This window comes from Epinephelus lanceolatus, chromosome 9 (genome assembly GCF_041903045.1).
Source record: "Epinephelus lanceolatus isolate andai-2023 chromosome 9, ASM4190304v1, whole genome shotgun sequence".
Classification (NCBI taxonomy): domain Eukaryota; kingdom Metazoa; phylum Chordata; class Actinopteri; order Perciformes; family Serranidae; genus Epinephelus; species Epinephelus lanceolatus.
The window spans coordinates 23546331-23567266 of record NC_135742.1 but is presented as its reverse complement, the minus strand read 5'-3'; the positions used below and the strand labels follow the sequence as shown (position 1 = coordinate 23567266).

The following is a 20936-nucleotide window of genomic DNA, read 5'->3' as shown; positions in this document are numbered from 1 at the left end:
GAAATTGAAAGCCATGGAAACAGTGAGGAAGTGGACCTTGAGTTATTTATTGAAAACTTCTATGTCCAGGGTGTAAAATTAAGTTTCACTCTTACAGGAGACAAATTTAAGACATCTTGACAAATATCCTCATATTTTTGGCAGACTGTCAGACAGGCATGTCTTAAACAAATACTTTATTTAGACCATTTGCTGATTTCTTTATGTTTGTGCTCATTTGTTTATCAATGGTATATTTTGTTGATGAAACAATACATTACACGCTAAGCATAATTTCTACGTTGCAAGTACTTGAATCACTTCATCATCAGACTCCTGCTGTAACCTTATACACTTAACATACCACTTGACTCTGTTTTCCTATCCTTGTTGCTGCAGATGAGACCTGCACATAAACGGGTTATTGCAGCCAAGTGCTCATGAGGACAGGAACTGTTGCATTGCAGGAAAATCCAAGTTTTGCCGACATTTCACGCAGTACTGATCATAGTCCCACAAATGAATTATAATAAATGAGACCTATTCTGCTACTTTGCTTTTCCACAAACCCAGCAGCATCAGGTTTGATGGTTAGGTTAAGAGATGGGAGAGTTTGCATGTTCTCCTTCACGTCTGCGTGGGTTTTCTCTCGGTTTTCTGGCTTCCTCCCACAGTCCAAAGATTTGCAGGTTAATTGGTGACTCTAAATTGGCCGTAGGTGTGAATGTGAACATGAATGGTTGTCTGTTTTTATGTGTCAGCCCTGTGATAGTCTGGCGACCTGTCCAGGGTGTACCCCGCCTTGGCCAGTGACAGCTGGGATAGGCTCCAGCACCCCCTGTACCAGGATAAGCGGGTGCAGAAAATTAATGAATGCTTTTACACCATACTCACTTGTATGGGGAAACTTATCATCACTGGCCAATGGGTGTAACTGAAAACAGAATTTTATAAAAACATATAAAGATTTCATCACATTATTTTTCTCATGTATCAGCATCTTGTTTCTGTGAAATACATTCAGACACTACATATCCATTTGGACAGGGTGGGGTCCCAGAAAGAAGCGCTACCCAATTAATTGGACCTGTTGGATCAAAATTCAGGGAAATCCTAGATTTTTCTGTCCCAAATGTGTTGCTCTTTGAAAAGCGCTGTGCCAGGAATGCCAGTTAACAGAAAGCCTACGAAACGAAGAACGAAGGATCCTGACACACCTGACTGATGGTCGGCTGTCCGCCATTGTTGGGCCGTCAGTGAGCTGCTGACACCTTAGTTTTTGTAGTGTTTTCTGCCCCATTGGCCCTTGTTGGCTGTTTTTCAGCCAATGCAGCGTGTTGAATTGGTGTTTGAGATAAAGGAGTCTGTCAGAGCCCGTTGGAGCTCATCGGTTGGAGTAATCACTGTGATTGTCAGTTCAGCTCAGTGCATGAGTAGAGAAACAAAAGTGAGGAAGGCAACAAACAACTAAAATCGAGAGGGAGTGTGACTGAAACAAACTTGTTATATGAGGTAAGGCTATTTTTTTGCTATTGAACTCTCTCACTAGTGCACGGTAAACATAATTTCTTCTTTTAACATCAGGTTTTGTTGTTAATGTACTAACTGCCTGACAAGCATCTTGAATCTGTTGTGTTGGTTTCCTAGTTTCCCTTTCTTTAGGACGAATACAGAGTAATACCGTCTGCCAGTGTGGAGAGTTATTTCCTATCACTTAGGCACAGAACATATATGCCAGTTTGCCATTGGCTGTTGTCTTTGCGGTGTGTTCAAGGGCAATGTTGGTCTGTGCCACCACTGGTTCTTTGCCGTGTGTCAGACCTGAACTCTGAACCAATGAGCAGAATTGGTGCCACAACTGTCCAACCAGAATGAAATTTTGCCCCAGTGGTGTCACCATATTATACTACAGCCGCATGTCGGAGTTTAGTAGAATAGAAAAGAATCATGAATTTCATGTACTTTGATATGGTTTCTACTTCACCAAGATTAGGAATGCCTTATTAAATATAAAACACAGGCTTGCAAAGCGCAGCTCTGTCATTCAGATAACTGAACAATAGGACTGGGTATCAACACTGATTTCCCAAATTGATTCGATTCCGAATTCACAAGGTACCAATTTGGTTTGATTTTCAATTCGATTCAATACCAGCTTGATTTAACCCAGTGCATTATAAAAATATTATTGTTTATATCAAGAATTGACGCCAAAGCAGTTACATTTAAGTTAATGTTACTTAATATGAGCATGTTACAGCAGAAAACACTCCAGTGGGGTTTCTTCCAGAACGAACGTTTTGTAGATTGCGTATCTCGGTGATTTCTAGTTTTTTGGAAATTTGTGATATTTCCACAATATTTCGCCTCAAATTTTGCACATCTCACAAATGGCTTTGCTTGTGTCCAGCTCTTCTCTGTCTTCACACTTTTTAAATGCAGCCAGACATCTGTTTTTAGGCTTGGCGGTGGCTTCAGTGAAGCAGCTCCCACCATGTTTTGATTCAGCTGATGTCCATTAGTCTGTTTTGTGGCCAGATCTTGTTGTGTAAAGAATCAAAAGCTGTCTATACAGGGCTAATGGGGTTAAAGGTCATGCACTGGGAAAGGGCATATATTGAATGATCAAGTTTGAGATTTTACGAAATGATAGTGGATCATTCAAATAAAGATTGATGTGATTTTAGAAAATACATTTTTTAAAACCCAGCCCCACTGAATAGTGTTTTTTTGTGTGATTTGCATGAACTGGCCCGTCAAACAAGACTTAAACCCTTATGCTTGTCCTGTCAGTGCTCCTCTCATCATTGCACCAGGTCATCAAACCATGGCTGCATTATTAATGAAGCCTGGATCTCACACCACTTCATCAAAATACACAGGATGAATACAACAGAAGTACACGATGAAGCCTTTTTTCTTTACTGATGTCTTGTTAAGTTTTATGTGTATAGAAAATAGAGAGCTTCAAAGGAATTCAAGGACGAGACTGTTTGTGGAAATGTCTAATTCTTCCTCATACTTCAAGTACATCTTTTGTCATATTTGCGTCTGACGCAAACTTAACTTGTCAATGTCTGTCTGTTTGATGAAGTCACTTTATCAAGCATGCTGGGAATGGTTCCTGAGAACGCAAAATGAAACTCCCCAGATCCTTTACAGTGAAACTTAAAGTATCCAGTGTATGTCAGTTTTGAAAAATATAGACTTTTTGGGGGGTTCAGGGATTTCATCCAGCAGCAATGGCTTTGTGTGTGTTTGTTTGCTTTTTTTTTTTTTTAATGGATTCAAGAGCATGCCCGTTTGTTTGTATCTGTGCATGCACATGAATGCATGCTGACTGCTGAGAAATGATAATGATTTGATTACACGAAGAAAGGATGAAATGGGAGGAAGAAAACAGAAATGGTGAGCGTAACAGAACGACAAGATAAGACGGTGGCTGTCACCTTCTGTTATCCACTTATCTCGTTGTCCTCTATCTCCTTGTTTGTTTTCTCTTTCCTTTCTCTACTTTTTTTGGCCCTCTTGGCTCGTTTTGTCCACCTGCTGTCCTTACCTGTCATCTCTTTTCTTTCCTCTCCCTCTCCCACCTCCTTTTATCACTGTTGCTTTCAGCGTACTCATCTCCCTCCCTCCGTCTTTGGTTCTCCTGCTCTCTCGGGCCTGACACTGTGCCATGGTGGAGGAAGGTTTGTGTCCTGATGCCAGCTGGCTGAGGGACTGAGATTTTAGAGGACTAGATCAGAGAGGAGAGGTTAAAGGAGAGAAAAGGAGCTATTACAACAGAAGGAGAGTAAAGAGGAGCTGAAGAGAGGAGGGAAGAGAGGGGAAGATGGATTAGAGAAACCAAATAAAGGAAAAGCGGAGTGGAGAGGAATGGAGCTGTCAGTGTTTCCCCCCCCCCGACTCGCTATGCTTTCAGCGTAATCTGCGACCTGTCTGTGGGTTTGGGATCAACATGACGGCTAGTTTGGCACCAGCGCAATCTGGCATACTGCTAATGATGTTTTGCAATCAGGTTTTGTAATAATGACAGTGTGTGTGTTTGTGTGTGTGAGTCAGATGGGTGTAGCGGTGCCATGAAAGGCGCACCCTGCCATCCACAGTACTCACTGGCACGCACGTTACCATGGTGATGCAGCACAGCACAGATTACCGCTTTATGGCATCCGCCTAACTGCAGTGTCACTTGCCTCTCAGGTCAAAGACCGCTATTTTTCCAGGCTGTTAAATGACTCTGCCAAGGCCACTGGCCTGGAGAGAGCGTGTGTCTTCATTATGATAGCTGCACATTTTTTGGAGCCTGTCGCGGGTTTATTGTTAGAGATGTTTATCAGTATTCCTGGCAGGCAGTGAAGGCCTAACCAACTTTATAACCTCAAAATAATTAAACAGTGCTTTTAAGGTTCTGTATGCAACATTCAGAGCATTGATTCGGCAGCAAACCACTATGCTGTGTAAAGATTGTAATGTAAGTAATGGTGTCCTGAGTAGAGTTCTGCGACCTCTGTGTGTGTTGCAATCCGAGCTTCTCTGTGGTTTGTTGGGGTAAGTTGGTCTGGCTGCGCACTGAAGTTTGTGCATGTGTTCATCCCTCTGGTTGTCTCATCGCAGCCACTTTAACACTGTGCTCATTAGGCACCTGCCGCAGCAAGCGAACACGCCGTCTGAGGTCATTTTGACTTGAACAGCAGACTTCACTACAAGCTGAAAGATAAGCTGTAGAAACAGGTGACCAGCCTTATGATTAAAACCAGCCACTGGCGATTTGACCAGCTGAGTTGCAGGTGACACCTCATCGCGAATCATTGGTCTGAACACAGTGGTGTCACGACATGGTACGTTTTTGATAGAGCAAAGAAGTTCATATGACAAATAAATTTCCTTGATTTTTAATTTATTAAAACTATCATCATAATGTATGATCTTGAAAGATCTTTGAATAATGATGGAGCCATACCTGAGTGACCCATCTTCTGGAGTGTCTTCTTAGCAGCTTATAAAACAAAAACAGCGCCTTATATAATGTAGTATAATAGTTATAAACAAATCCAAACAAAAGAAACAATTCTGTTTCTGATATGCTAGAGAAATTTTCATGTTTTTTAAATTTATAAATACTTCAAAACTAATATCATCATTTGGGCTTTTGTCTTTTGTACAAAGCAGGAATTGGGCGCTGCATTGGGCTCGTGAAGGAATATTGTTATGGGGCTCGAATACATTAAGCCTGTTCCTAAAGCCAGTATTTTCCACTACAGAGTTACGTCTCATATCCACAGCTATAAATGTAGCACTGTGTGGTGATTTCCTTTGCCCTTTCTGAATCAGTTGGGAATGGCTGCCTAAATACTGCGGAGATAATGTTACCTTCTAGTGTGTGTGTTGCTCCTTTATTCATCTAGTTTTACCGACTGACATAGTGGGGTGATGTCGCCGAAAATGAGTTGACGTGTTTGAAGTATTCCTACTGATGTAACGTACTGTCGTGAAGCAGATGCAACATATTGTAGTGTTTTTTCATCATCATCTGAATTCACAGCGAAACCAAAGTGGCTCCAAATGCCAGACCTGTAGGTTACTGGGGGATCTTCTCTTTCTGGTCTGGTACTGGCGTCACTAACCATATTGCAATGACCTACCTTAGCGTAGCGTGCCTCCCAGTGTGTCTCATTGGTGTAGAATGTATTGGTTGGGGATGATAGGGGCAGACAGCATGTTGACTGGTATGTGATGTGGGCTGCCTTGATGAGCGCAGTGGCACTAAAAACATTATGTCTCGCACAATTAAAGCTGTATATTTTATTTTCCAATTGTAACAGGACAAGTTCAAAGAATGGATCATTTTGTAATTCGTAGTGAACAGAAAGCCTCTTACTGAACGGTTCAATACCAATACATAATGTTACACCCCTTGTGTTAATATGGGAGTCATTGGTGATATCGAGATGGTGATGGGACGGAAGTGTAGCACCCACATTGGTTCCACCCAGTTTACACCGTTGTTTAGCGTTGTTTATTGAGTTAGCACCGTTAGCTGCGAGCTGCTGGCTCAGCCCCCTCCATGTTGAGAAACATGTCCAGACGATCTAATACGCCCTGAATTTGCATAGAGTACCTGTAATTTCTCATTTTTAAATCAACAAGCTTAATTTTCCATCTGAACAAAATTAGAGAACAAATGTTTTAACTCTTTAGGTATCGTTACATGACTGTAATGGAACTGAATGCACAGTTACATCTTAAATGTGCCTTTGAAGTTCATGTGTAGCCTTCCCTTTGTGTATCACAGTTCCCGTAATCAGTTTGAGAAAGGCGAAGTGATGAAATCTGCTGCAGCGCCAATTAAAACTGCATCTACAAACCTGTTAGTGAGGAAATCTTCTCTTTGTGTCTTCAGCAGCATTCAACTTGCACCTTGCACAGCTATGCTGACGTACGCCCATGACTCATTCATACTGGGAGTTACACGAGAATTTGGACAGCCACAGACTTTTTCCTTGTAGCTCTGCACTGTTGTTAGATTTTGGTGTGAAATGAGTTCAAGTGTACTCGGCCGGCTTTGTTTGAAATCTATTTCCAGCTATTTCGAGTTTACTGTAAACAACAATTAGAGTACTACAGTGGTTGTTCCTCCTTTTATAATGCCGTTTTGAAGTCTATGCACAGATTAGTAGAGAGAAACTAAACGCCTCCGCGGCTTTCTGTCCACAGCGTTCTGTTGCAGGAGCATGGTGTTTCCAGACGGTTTCACTTAGCGAGACTCTTGTTTACTTGAAGTCATTTATCCAGACATGTGCAGGAAAACTGAGAGCCAGGTGTGGTCCGCAGCTGAATCCTCACCGGGATACATTGAAATGCAAAATGGCTGTGACGACAAAATGAAATTTCAGTGTTGCGGGATATTTATGAGTTGCAGGCTTCTAGAAGTCGTGCCACATACGGAAAATATTTCACCACATAGTAAAACTACTCGAATGAGCTCAAATCCAATTATTAAACAGTTTAAACAAGTCTGCTCAATTTTTTTTATCCGCTACAACTCCTAGATTTTTTTCATCATCCAACTGCCTTTAGAGATCACTGTATTCATGAACATGTGTGGAAGACAAGGACACTCACAGCATCAAGGAGACAACACAGACGGAGCTTGTGTACCTGTCAGGACCTTAGGGGTAATTTGCATACTCACAGGTACTGTGCGACTCCACACAGTCCCAGGTACGGATTTCCGTAAAGCCAGGATGCTTGTGGGACATTTTGCTATAGACTCCTCAATCTGTTTTTGCCTTGAATTTGTTTAACAGATGAACGATTAAGGAGTCGACGCCCTGAGAGGAGCACCTACAGCTGGCCGGAGCAGCACCACAGGGCTCAAGCCGTCTGTGAAAAGTTGTGCGACTGTGCGCTGTGTTTGGGCTGAGGCACTGAATTGCACTTAACAGCTCAGAAGAACTGGCTTCTCGTGTCAGTCCAAAGGCTGTTATGGGTGTTGTGCTACACTAGCCTCTGACCTTTTTTAAAACTCCCAGCTTTCAGTTCTTTAGCCTGCAACTCAAACAGCGTCTCGAAAAAAAAAAGCAGTGAAAGTGGATCAATTTGTTCCCATTTGTTCTATTGAAGTGAACTCTTCCCCAGTTTCCCCTGGTTACTGACCCAGCCAGCAAGAGCCACCTGCAAACCCTTACACAGAGAGCGAATGAGACAGAGAGGAGGGAGGAAGGGGGTTGGAATGGGAACGAGAGAGACAGACAGGCAATCTCAAAGAAAAATGGGCATCTGCGGAGAAGAAGACCTGAACCTCAGCAAAGAAGAGACAGCCAGAAAGGAGCAGATGAGGGAGAGAGATGAGAAAAGTAAAAGAGTGAGGTAGTAGAGGGAGTTGGAAGTGGGAGAAAAGAAAAAAAAGCAGGGCGGCGGAGAGGTACAGGTGCTAGCAGATCATTCCTCTGCTCCACCGAGCTGGAGTTAAAAAAATGGAGCAGATCCAATCGTCATGCCTCGGAGCTTGCCAGCAGATTGGCACTGAAACAAAGGCAGTGATACATGGGCTAGTTTTACAGGCAATAATAGAGGGCAATATTGTGTTTGTTTGGATAGGGATTGGCAAACGTGACACAGTTGATGTGGATAACTGCAGGCTGTTACCAGTGAGTGATTCTTAGCAGGGACAACAAAGGATGGTATTGGCCTTGATTGCTTTAGAAAAACTGTTGAATAGCATTTATCTGCTTCAGGTCATCCTGCAAATAGAGGACAAAAGTGTTTTTTTGTTTTTTTTAATAAACCCATGTATAGAAATGCAAAGCCACCAATGGTCCTGTTCCCACTGGACAAAAACCCACTAACATCTTGCTTTTGTATTCAATGGGAAAGGGTATAATTGGCATTCACTTCTGGGTCATGACTCTGCAGTGGTCACTGGTATTTATTGTCTCCAGCTCTGATTGGCTTTAATCGGCAGTGATGGAAATACGACACCAAGGTGGACAGGCTGATTTGAGCCCCCTTGCTGGCATAATGCAATGACAGAGCGTCACAAATTCCAGAAACTGATTTAGTAAGAAATATAAAAAAGAAGTAACTACGGTAACATTTTCACTGGCCTCCATACTGCTTTCTACTGTTTACTAACCTGTTAACCTGTGACTATGTAAAATAATGGATGTACTTACTGTGATGTTATGCATAGGTTTGTGGAATAAGGAATCTCCATCTTATGTTTTTTGGAGCCAGACGTGACCATATTTGGACAAGAGGGTAGGGCTGTGGATGAGCGAGGGGTGGAGCTAACTCACTCATTTAGATCATGCTAAAGGGCAGCTACAAAGTCCCTTCATTACACTGCCTTTGCATTTTTACACAAGACAGCATGCCGGCATCGCGGAAACGAAAGAGGTTTTACGCGTAACACAACAGCATCTGCCTCTAGTGTAACAAATAACATATGCGTCGGTGCCGCTTTCTAAACATAAACAATGGCATTTACACGGCCTGTCATACTGCCGTTGATCTCGTCCTCTTCTAGGATGGTAAGGAGCTCCCGGGCATTTTCAGCTGCTGTTCTTCTTCTATGAGTTAGCTTCTAACTACTTCCAGCTGCTTTTAGATCTCCCGGGGCTAGGTCGCACTCATAATATGTCGTCAAAACCTCACAATAGTCACATCCATGGTCCCAGTCTGCCGGCTGTCCCATTTTATGCAGATGTTGATTCAGCGCTGTTGTTACCTGTGCCGCCAGCTTAAAGGTGAGACAACTCTGTCCCTCCATTCTGCAATTATACCTTTTATAAGGAACACAGAGGTGGAATAACAGTGGGACATTCCCGCCTTAAACAGGCAGTGTAAAAGGGTCAATAGACTGTGGTGACGCATCGCAGACAGCCTGTCACTCAAAAGGCCCCACCCTTAAATATGTGCATCTTTGGGCCTTAAAAAATGTAAACTGGTGACGTATATAAAAATTCACACCCTGCACAGTTGTCATGAACGGAAAATTAGCTATAGAGACCAAAATTGTTTTTTGTGCCAGGCTGTAAACATGTTTATATGTGTTGTAAAGTTGGGCATTATAACATGGGGGTCTATGGGGATTGACTTTCTTCTAGTGCCAGCCTCATGTTCCAATTCAATTAACTGCAATTTTTGGCACTTCTGCATTGGCTTCATCTTTCAGCCTTGGAGGTTGCCACTTGTTTTCAGCCCATCCATGATGTTAATGTGATACAACAGAAAAAAAAAAACCAGTAAGGCTGTGTAGGCAGCTCTGGTCTACTGGCAAAGGAACAGCAGTCTAACGCCTCTTTTCATTGGGTTTCCCAGCTTTTAAAAAACCTGCATACAGTAGAAAAAGGTGGAGATAAAAAGTAGGGAACCATTTGAAATTCAAAAAGAAATTTGCTGTGTTTTTTACCAATAGTGGCAGAGATAAATTATTACGTACACAGTTAATATAACAGAGGATATGGAACAGTAAAGCACCACTGTATTTTCAGTGGATACACTCTTCCTCGGTTAGCAGATACTTCATGTGTGTATCTTTATGTTACAGCCATATAGCGTTTCCACTATAATCATCTGCTCTTTCTGAAGAAGATCTATGTTGCTGGAAAATCAATAAAACTAAATTATCAGCCCCTCTGGCAGCGTAGGGGCTGAGGTGTGTGTATATATGTGTTTTTATATATATATATATATATATATATATATATATATATATATATGAACACCAGCAGAGTTGTTTAGATATCATGATATTAATGTCGGCATCGCCCACATTCCCAATGAAACCCCTGGACTCATTTATTTTCCTCTGCCTGTGTACTCATATTGATATTGTTGGTCACGGTTTGCTTAAATTATTTTCTTGTGGCTTTAGAAGTAGTTTCCCTCTCCCCATGCTTCTGAAAGAGAAAATGTGCAGTTGTGAGAATGAGTGGTGTGAAAATGACGACGTTGTTGATCAATGGGAGATTCTTGCAGCACCTGCCGCTGCAGAACTGCTGAATCTGTCTCATACTACTTTAGATGTAGACTGACAACATAATTCTTCTTTACAAATTTAATATCCAACCTTTTTATCTATCTTCTCCCTTTGTTTTGTCAAAACATTCAGAGCAGTTTTCAGCACATAGACCTATAAAGTAATCGGATGAAAACTCTGAAAAGAGGATGATTTTTGGGTTGAACATTTCATTTTTCAGAAAGTGTCACTAAAGCAGTAGAAAGTGCAGACAGCAAACCAATTATCATCTGGACCAAACTGCATAAAGTAGATGAACACTTGAGTGTTTCTGCTCCTGCAGATAAAACAATGCATTAAAGGTGCTTTATGACCCTTTTTTATCCACTGCGCTAAGTCAGTATATAGGTATGTGGCAATAATGATGCCAATACTTCAAAGATCCTAAATTGCTATACTTGCTACCTCCTTAGGGAGGATGGAGGTCCTCCTCCGCTGCAGAGCAGCACCTGACAGAGGTGGAATGGATTCAGTGTCTTGCTCAAGGACACTTGACAGGAGTAGATACTTGCCAGAAGGCAGATGCATGAAACCTAGGTTCTTCGGCTGGTGTCCTTGTTCATTAGGCAACTTCAGCAAAGTGCTCTGAAACCCTTAAAACCCTTGAGTCTTATCAGAGACATCTGAGGTGAACTACACACTAATTGGGATCCAACTTCAGCAAAATCATTCCTTTTTTTCGCCATCTGTAAAGTCTTTGCTCCGTCTCGTCAGTCTCTAGAGGAATTAATGGTGGAGAGGATTGGTGGTGAGATGAGAGGCAGCGATGCATTAATCGTCAGACCTCCCTTGAATTACCAAGTTACGGACACAAGCAGTTAAAAGTTACACTGCTGATCAAAGATTGAGCTTGATGCTGCGCTAATGTATGCAAATTGTAATGATACACCAGTGCTTTCGCGCGGACACACACATGCACAATTCCTGATGACAGTGTTGTTTTGAGGCTAATGGCGTGTGTAAACGGTTGCTTTGAAGCTGATGGTCCTGACAGAACTTGGAGTGAAATGAGCTGAGACCTCGGCAGAAGGAGAAGCACCAGGCTAAAACTAAACGTCTCACTGTGTTTTTTACTCTTTGTCTCTGTCTTTCCTTTTCTCCCATATCTTGCTCCTTTAAAAGGGAGGTCTGCGCTCTCATGTTATTAAAGTACGTCACTTACACAATCGTTTTTCTGCTGTCACTCCTTCGTGATCTATAAAGAGCTACATACTTGAGTTATTAAATCAGTGTTATTTATAAAATCAATCATCCCTCCCTTCAATTGCTGTCTTTTGGTCTCACTTGCTTTTTGTTTTCACTTCCCTACTCTTCCAGCTCAGTCTTTTTTTTATTGACTCTCCTGGGACTTGTTCTCTTCAGCTCTTTATCACCTCTCCTTCTCTCGTCTTATCTTGTCTCGTTGCCTCCCTCTCCAACTCTCCAGAGAGCCTGGCACATTATTTCAGTGCATGAGACCAGATAATCACTCTGCAGTCATTATGTCAGCTTTTCTCGCCTCTCCTCTCTTTCTGCTGGTGCTGTATTGATGTGGAGTAATGTCTTTGCAGTCGGACATTGTTCACTAAAACCTCACACTCCTGGATTTGGCAAACTGAGCAACAAAACACAGTTTTCAGCATGAAAATGATTCTATTGATTGATCTTTTATGAGAGCGGTGTCTGTCTGTCTGCACATAATGCGTAGATGCTTTGAGTTCACAGTAGATGGTGTGTTGATTGTTTCAGGAGGAGCGCACATTATTTACTGTATAAATAAACAGTAGCTCCACAACACTTCATCTGGACATGCTGCATTCCTGAGGGATCCCACTGTAGCCTGTGTAAGCTGTCACACAATCATGTTTATGTGCAAACTGCAGTCTGAAGAATCCATCAATCATTTTGGCAGAAATATTTACATCTCAGGATGCTCTCATGTTGCTTGACACATGTGTATCATGTGTGTGTGTTGCTAATATTTCAATTTTGTGTCATCAGCATTTCCAGTCCGTGTAAACTTCTCTTGGAGTCGTTTAAGGCAGATGAGGTCTGCAGGACTTCGGCTAGACTAAACACAAGATTTTCAGGGTTTTAAAAAGAGGTGACCAGGGCCAAGCGAGTGGGTCCAGCCCTCTTGTTCAGATCCAACAATGCTGATTTTGAAATCGGAAAATTCCGTCTGAAAGCGGAGGGAGATTCCTGCCAAGGAATGCCTTGCGCCTTGAAATAAGCCCATAACATTTGAGAGATTGATGTTACCTGAGAGACATTTATGTCTTCGGTGCATATGTGTGCATATCACTCTGTCCATTTTGCAGACAGGGAGAAATGAACTGATGGAGAGAAAAAATCTAGTCCACTGTAAAACTCTTGTAGGCCAACACTAGAATAAATAAAAGTCTAACTTTAGATGGATACAGTCCAGGATACAGGGAAATATATCAAGATTCTGCTGATACATCTTTTAGGTGTACTTTATTTTTTGTGATCAAATGATGATTGTGTTTTTAAGCACGGCATATACAAAATATATTGACTAATAAAATGACCAAATACGTCAAAACAAGTGGGTGCAGTTGAGGTTAAAGCAATACAACTATAGATAATCAAGGGCAGCTATGTTATCCATCCATGCCCTTATTGTCATAGGGCATACTCTGTTCATCTTTACTGCAAAGACAGACTTGGAGTGCAACACAGCTGTTAAGCCATCAAACAGCCTACGTTGAGAGTAAAGTAGAGCTGCCCCTGACTAAGAATATTCCTAGTCCACCAATAGTTGTCATTTAGGGCTATTAATCAACTAGTCGCCTGCATGTTTACGCAACACAATGGTTTGAGTTGAAGGTGTGAGAAAGAATAGTATCAGTAACATTGTTAACACTGTGCTTCATTACAGAGAAATACAAAACTGTACTAATGAACCTTCATTAATATAGGCCTATATTTTATCTACAAGTGCACGTCACACACTGAGCGAGCCGCCTGTTAATGACGCTGTCCGCAAAGCAGTAATGATTGTGCTAAGTGGCTAATGGGCATGTAGCTACTGACATGTTTCTGATGGTACGTCATGTTTGTAGTCTACCAATGAAGATGAGTTTACATATCACCTTGGATTTTTTTTGACAAGACGCAGCTCCTTATAGTTTCAAGTTTGTTTGTTTGTTTTTCTGTGACTAAGCAACCAATAGACCTTTTTAGATAGGAATTGTGCAAATTTGCAGAAAAGCCCAATCAGTCTTTTTTCAGCATTGGCAGTATAAAAACAAAATCGGGGAGTGCAGCAAAATGCCGCCTACCTAATTTTGTTTATACAGAATGTGCCTTTTTCTGGGCAATGGGGGGCGTGAGCAAGTAACAAAACGTGTAGCTCAGCGTGTGACATAAACAGTGACGTGGGAGGGAAGCTGCGGCTGGTCAGTCCTTCTGCGATTCTCTTGTAAGTCGGCCCGTTCCTCACCATCCCCATCATCTGACGGTTAATGGCCTCTTAGTTTGCGAGGGCAAGGAGGGCGCACAATTCCTTGTCTCCTCAGTTGCTCATCTTTACAGTGTCTGTCAGGTTTGTGTTTCCCTCTTACTACCAGCTGCTCATTCCTGCTATCAGCTGTTTCCTGTTTATCCACCGCCAGTGGCTCGCACGTGCGGCATCATCAACAGCCCCTCCCGTTGTGGAAGGCCGCCTAGGACTGTTTAAACTAAAGGGTTCCGCCACTATGACTACCCTACGAGGCGGAAAATTGGGCACCTCGGGTCAACTTGCCAATCCGGCTTTGTGTGTCTAAACGTTCGCAGCTTGCCGGCAAAATGGCCCAACATTCGCGGAAAATCTGGCAGTGTAAAAGGGGCTAATGAAATCTTGCCCACTAATGACTTTTCTGGTTGACTAAAGTTTGGTAGACTATTAGAGGGGCAGCCATACTAATTTCCGATAAATAGCAATAAGAGGGCAGTCCTAAAACGTATATAAAATGTCCCTGGAGCATTAACAGAACAAAAAGTACAGTTATAGGAAGTAACTAGATGTATTTTATCTTTCACTTGTACTTTATATGCTAAAATTTCTCTCAGTAGGTTGTTTTTTGTTGTAAATATTATTGTCTTTATTTGCTCACCTGCGCTACCTTTATATGGGAAATGTTGTCACTTTTGAAAATGTTTTTTTCTTTGAAATAATAATTACCTTTACCTGTGAGAAACTGCATTTCTCTTCAGCTTTGTCTCCTGCAGTTAAAAATGTCATCTGAATTCATGGCTCATTCATTGAAAAATTCAATTCTCTTCTGCTGCTTTCTGATTTTTTGCCTTTCTGTGCTGGTTGGGTGCCACAATATACCAGCCGAATCTGTTCTCTGGGGATGGTCTTTATCTGTGTGTGTGTGTGTGTGTGTGTGTGTGTGTGTGTGTGTGTGTGTGTGTGTGTGAGTTCAACACATAAAGCAAAGAAGAGGAAATACAGCCACTATATATTCACCTTGTTGTCAAAGATACAGCACAAAGTATGTTTTCCTGAAGAGTGTGTCACCATGAACGCATCGTTTAAAAGGCATTTTGATGAAATCCCACCTGTCGACTGATTGTACTATGTGTGAAGTAATTCTGCTGCTGTGTGGTATTACTAGATGCGTGCTCAGTTTTTGCTATATGTCCCGTGTTTGTGTGTTTCAGGTGGAGTGGATACAGCAGCAGGTGGTGAAGAGGAGGATCAAGAGGGATTACAAGCCATCCCCGCCCCTTTCTCTGACAAGCCCCGCCCACAGCAGCCCAGCCCAGAGCAACATATTCTATAATGACGCTAAGTGGAGCAGTATGTGGTACATTGTGAGTACACTGTATACTCGTACCAGAGAATTTCTCTCACTCACTCTCTCACACTTGCTGCACCAAAGCAAGAATATATAATTTACAATTTGGGGTCATGTCTTTTGTTTTGGTCTGTTCTTCTCAGAGGATTTTGTGCTTTTCTTTACCCGCATTTATCCAGTTTGTGGGTCACAGGTCAGCCGAGGTCATGGCATGATCCTGATTACTGCAGGGTCAGTGGAGCTGAGGGATTTGTGTGTGTGTGTTTTACTGAATGAAACAAAAGAAGAGCCATGGTGATGACATTTTGGGCTTTCCTTAATTTGAAAAGAGACACTGTAGGGTTGAGGTAAATCATTCTGTGTTTACTCCTCATGTAGAAATATACATGTTTCTGTGTCCCTGCATTTTAAAAACGTTTCTCTGAGATCGGCAGTGTCATGCACGCCTGAGCACAGAAACACACACACACTCATGCAGTATGGTCCAATTCACATTGCAGAGATTGGCAGGCTTATCACGAGTGTTTACACCCTCAGATCATTGCTCTTTTAGTTATGTATTTGTGTATGTGTGTGGTTCAGTGTCCTCTGCTCTGTCAATTGTTAACTCAGTGCAGATAAGTGCTCATACTTTGACCAGAGATTTTAAACATATTTTTTTAGCTTTAGAACAGAACTCTGTGACCTTCGTGTGTGTTTTTCAGGTTTACCTGGAAATAAAAGATTACTCGAGTCAAACATTGCTATCATGTTTTTATCAGTTTTTCCATCTGTATATTTACGTATCTAATTTAAAATAGATTAAAAGACATAAGATTAAGCAGTATCAGTGACCCAGATGGGACTTTGAATCACATTGAAGCTACATACACTTTGTCAGATATAAATTGGATTATAGTGACTTGTGAGAAGTTTAGTTCTGTAGCAATAAGACAGATGAAAAATCTGCATAAAAGTCAGATGTATTTTTGGTATCTATGTGTCTGTTTGGCAGGCAAACAAAAAACAACTCATGGCACATGCAGTGCTTTTGAAAAACATTTACAGTAAAGGTTACTGAATCACTCAAAGCAACATTTACATGTGTCGTGACGGGTTGAGAGCCAGCTGAGCAAGAGTAAATTAAGACATACGATGATATGATTTAACTAAGCTGCCTGCGATTTCACTTTTTCATACACTTTGTAACTTGACTTGTTTGGACGTGTTTGCATGTGACTGTGCCTCCATATGAAAAACCGATCACACTTGCTGTAAGTTAAGTTGAGAATTTCATTATGCGAGCACACTCGTAAAGTTAAAGTGCATGTGCAAGAAGCTGATGTGTTTGTTTGGTTTTCCCCCTCCTCTCTCCTTCATCACACCTCCTGCCACCGTCTCTCCAGCACTGTAATGATGATGTCCATAACTGCCAGTCGGACATGAACATCATGGGGGCGTGGAAGAGAGGCTACACGGGTAAAGATGTGGTGGTCACGATACTAGATGACGGCATCGAGAGGAACCACCCAGACCTCTTTCAGAACTACGTGAGTGTGTATGTATGCGGGTGTAGGGCGGCTATGAGCGGCAGTGTGTGTGTCTGTGCATGTTGGAGTCTTCAGTCGTCAGTGTTAATTTGTGTATGTCTGTGTGTGAGGTTTGGGGAGGTAAAGAAATGTTTATGTAACCTGCTTTTGTGTGTGTGGCTGTAAGTGTGTCTGATTCAGGATTAAAAAGCCACATGCATAACAGGAATATAGATGTCTGATTAGGAATATTTCAACAGTAATGGTCTTTTTTGTGCAAAAACGTAGGGTTGTACCAAATGTCATTTTTTTGTTTATAACATTTTAAGAAGGATCCCTCCAGGGAGGGAAGTGCCATTAAGAGATAAATGATCTGAAGAATTCTGAGATTATTAATCAATGTAATCTTTCCTTGTAATGACAGAAATTTCCCTCTCCAAGGTTGTAAAACTTTTTTAATTTCTATTTACACTCGTAATTTATCTTCACTAGATCTTTTAGATTTTCTGGAATATAAATTCCCAAGGCACCGGCCAAGCTGTTATTCCACTTAACTGGAGCTGTCATTTTTTAATATTTCAAGTTTTTATAAAGGTTTTCCGAATGAACTTTGAAATTCTGTTTTCATATTTTATGACATCATCACTCTAGAAAAGAAAAAGAAAATCCTCAAACAAAACATCATTTTGAATAATGTGATTCATCGGACTAAATGAGTTACTTTTTTTTTTTTTTTTTTTTTTTTGAATGAATGAATAAATGTAATTTATGGTGCAGCCTCATTAATACAGGTGCATACAGTTTTTTGACCAAAGTGAAAATGTTGTTTTTGAATGGCTGAACAGCAACAAATATGGATTGAAACACAGTATTTAGTTACATAAACACATGTTGGAAATTTTGGAAATGATTACATCTACATTTTTTAGGGCTGAACCCAACTTAGCATAGTGTCTGATTAATTGGATTTGGCTGTTCATTACAAATATTTGAGTAGCCTATTCGTTAAAGATTTGAAAGTTTGAATGGGGTTCAGTGAGATGTTCAGGGTGATTGTGACATTCACGTAATTTAGAAAACAAGCCATGTTAGGCCTGTGAGCTAATGCATGCTAACTACGCTAACGACGGATCGGAAATGTGCAACAATATTTTTTGCCAGCACTAGATATCAAACAAATGTCAGAGGTTATATCGTAAAAAGTTGCTGTGAGCTGTAAAATTCACCACTTCTAAGCAGAAGGCAGTAGATAACTTTATCTCAGAGCGTGACCGGGCAAAGCCTGCTTGACAGAGAGGTCTCCGACTGATTACTCGAGTTTTCGACTTTCAGGGGGCAGCCCTAATCTTCACTCCAAAAATTTTGATTTGTAGACTTAACGGAGTTCTGGAGTTATTGGAAATGTTTGAGTCACAAAAAATCCTAAGCAGCTGCCACTGGAACTAATTGTACAAATAGAATAATACTATTTTTGAGTAGCCAAATCTTTATCCGTAGCTTTGCAGGGGTATTAGATTCAAGCAGAATGAATAGACTAGCAAAAAAAACAAAAACAAAAGTGCTGTATTTCAGTGTTGGTTTAGAATCTCAATGTTATGAATGAAGCTTATTCAGTACAGCCCTAGGAAGAGGTATTCAGATCATGAGATAAATTCAAATCAGAGATGATTATGATTATACAACAGAAATTAGATCTTGTAAGTAGGAACTATTTGTTGCATGTAACTAAGCAATGTTACAGAAAGCGTGAAATCACTTTGCAGAAATCAAATAATCAACCAGATTGCAATACTAATGGTAATATGCCTCACATAATCATGCGTCATGGATTACACTTTGGCGGAGAGCTCCCTCAGACCTGTGTGTGTGCAGTTATGTGGTGTGTACATGTTTATTTGTGTGTAGTTACATACTTGATGTGCATGCTGAGGTATGTTTACCTCAGTCAGACCAAGGCCAGACAGTTAGAGCAACTTCTTGGCCTGAGGCGGCAGGTAAGGCCATCAATCAACTGTGCAGATTAAATGATTCACACCCTGTTTGACAGTGCCTGTGCTGCTGTTATTAGCTACTCTTAATGCCTGGATTTGTTTGTGCCGAAGGGTGAATGCGCAGCAGATTGAGTTTGCTCTGATTGCATTCGATTTACAAAACTGTGTGATGCTAATGTGAACTGTTTGATTGGGCTAGAGAGGCTGCTTGACGTTCCACAGGTCTATCACACGCATACACACACGGGTAGTGTTGGACATACCTTTCTAATGAATTTACTTGCTGGATGTTTTCTCTCCCCTGATCATTATTGCAACTGTCATTTTGGTGTTTGATGTACTTGTTTTGACCTCTGTGTCTCCTGCAGGACCCTCAAGCCAGCTTTGACGTCAACGGCAACGACATGGACCCCATGCCCCGATACGACGCAACCAACGAGAACAAGTAAGAAAAACAAATCTAAACAGATCTAATGAGAGAGAAACTTTATTTTAATTGTTAGAGTGAAAATTAGGATTTGTCTTTTAGTATTTTAGGGTCACAGTCAGTTAGACGCTCTTCTGTGTGTTTTCCTGATTGATTTTCACCAGAAGCTCTTAGCCTCAATATGTTTGTGTTTGCTGAGCCCTGACCTTGTTGTGGGTGCGATGAGTTACATTATTGTATTTGATTGTGACATTTGTGGGAGGGTTGTGGTTTTTCTGTTTGGAAGTATTGGTGTGTGTGTATGTGTGTGCAAGTGCACATGCAAGTGTGAGTGTGTAAGAGGGAAAAAAAGAGAGGCTTGCTTGTCCAGGCACTTGTCTTGTGCCAGTTTGGCTTAGTGAGTGATTTTTGGTGTGTGTGTGTGTGTTTGTGTGTGTGTGTGTGTGTTTGTGTGTGTGTGTTTGGCTGCAGCAGCCCAAATGCCTTGGCAGCATCTCAGTCCCTGCTGGTAATGCATTGTCTTAAAGAGACATGAGGCCTACAGATGCAGCTTAATGAGCTGGTTTCCTTTTAAGGCTGAATTCATAGTTGCCTGTGATGTTGTGTGTGTGGACAGAAATCTGGTTCTTCCTCTTTGACTTTTCATATTGCTATTCTTGGTCCAAGAAATTATCCTATGGGATTTACAGACTGGAGTTAATTTTAGTTTAATCAAAACACAGAGGTCATGTCTCCCATGGGAATAGTGAGTCTAATGGAATAGATTTAAAAGTTTGGCGTGTGGTGGCCGGCAAGCTAAAACTGGTCATCCTGCCCGAAAGGCAAGAAACACACAGACTCTCAACGCTAACTTTAGCTACATCTGGCAAACTGTGGATTGTTGTCAAACTATGTGTTGTATAGCAACAAGAATGACATAATTCTTGTGGATTTTAACCTGTTGTTGTCTGTGTGTACAAGCAGTGCTAACAGCTGCGCTTTGGATGTAAGCAGGACTAAAGGCAAGTAAGAAGTAACACATTTAGATGCACCAGCATCTATTGCTTTACCAGTGAATTAGTCTTGTGTTTGCAGACTTTTAAATGTTGTCCACAGATAACCCATCCTGCCCACCACAGATTTAAAAGGACAATATGACAAATCAAATTGTGGAAATTCCTGTTATGTCTGAGTCAGATGTCCTTTTGTTAAAATGACAGAAAGTGGTCACAGAGTGTCCTGACAGTTTTGTAATGTAGTGTTTGTGCTTTGGGAATTTTGGGTTTCTTCACCTGCCATTTGAAACGAGCAGATTTACTTGCACATCTTCAGATTCTGTAGATGACAAAGCTCTTCATTTTCTTGCAGACTGATTTCTGCTATAACCCCTTGTGTGTAGGATTTAGGGGGATATATTGTTAGAAATGGAATATAATGTTCATATCTATTAGGGGTGTAAATCACCAGTTTCATCACAATACGATATTATATCGATTCTTTGGACAAGAATACGATATTTGCCAATATAACAAAGTCTGCCACGATATGATTTTGATTCCTGCGATTGATATGATTGATTGTTGTTTATTCCAGAGTAAACAACAATATCCTCTTTGTCCTTTGCATGGCTGCTTGCCATTTGCCTGCCCCTATTTGATGGTGACACAGACTTTCAAAATAAATGCGCATCCTAAAGATGATGATATGATTGATGGTTTCACTTTGCATCGATGACAT

The 20936-nt window shown here is 41.2% G+C and overlaps 1 protein-coding gene across 3 annotated transcripts in view; it reads left to right on the top strand.

Moving 5' to 3' along the window:
• The window catches only part of pcsk5b (proprotein convertase subtilisin/kexin type 5b), a 124505-nt gene that overhangs the window by 8407 nt on the left and 95162 nt on the right, over window positions 1–20936 (top strand). For all 3 annotated transcript variants that reach the window (XM_033618842.2, XM_033618844.2, XM_033618843.2), the window contains exons 3-5: window positions 15158–15310; window positions 16680–16823; window positions 19162–19238. In XM_033618842.2, the coding sequence (XP_033474733.1) occupies window positions 15158–15310; window positions 16680–16823; window positions 19162–19238 (374 nt within the window). The remainder of the gene's footprint in view (window positions 1–15157; window positions 15311–16679; window positions 16824–19161; window positions 19239–20936) is intronic.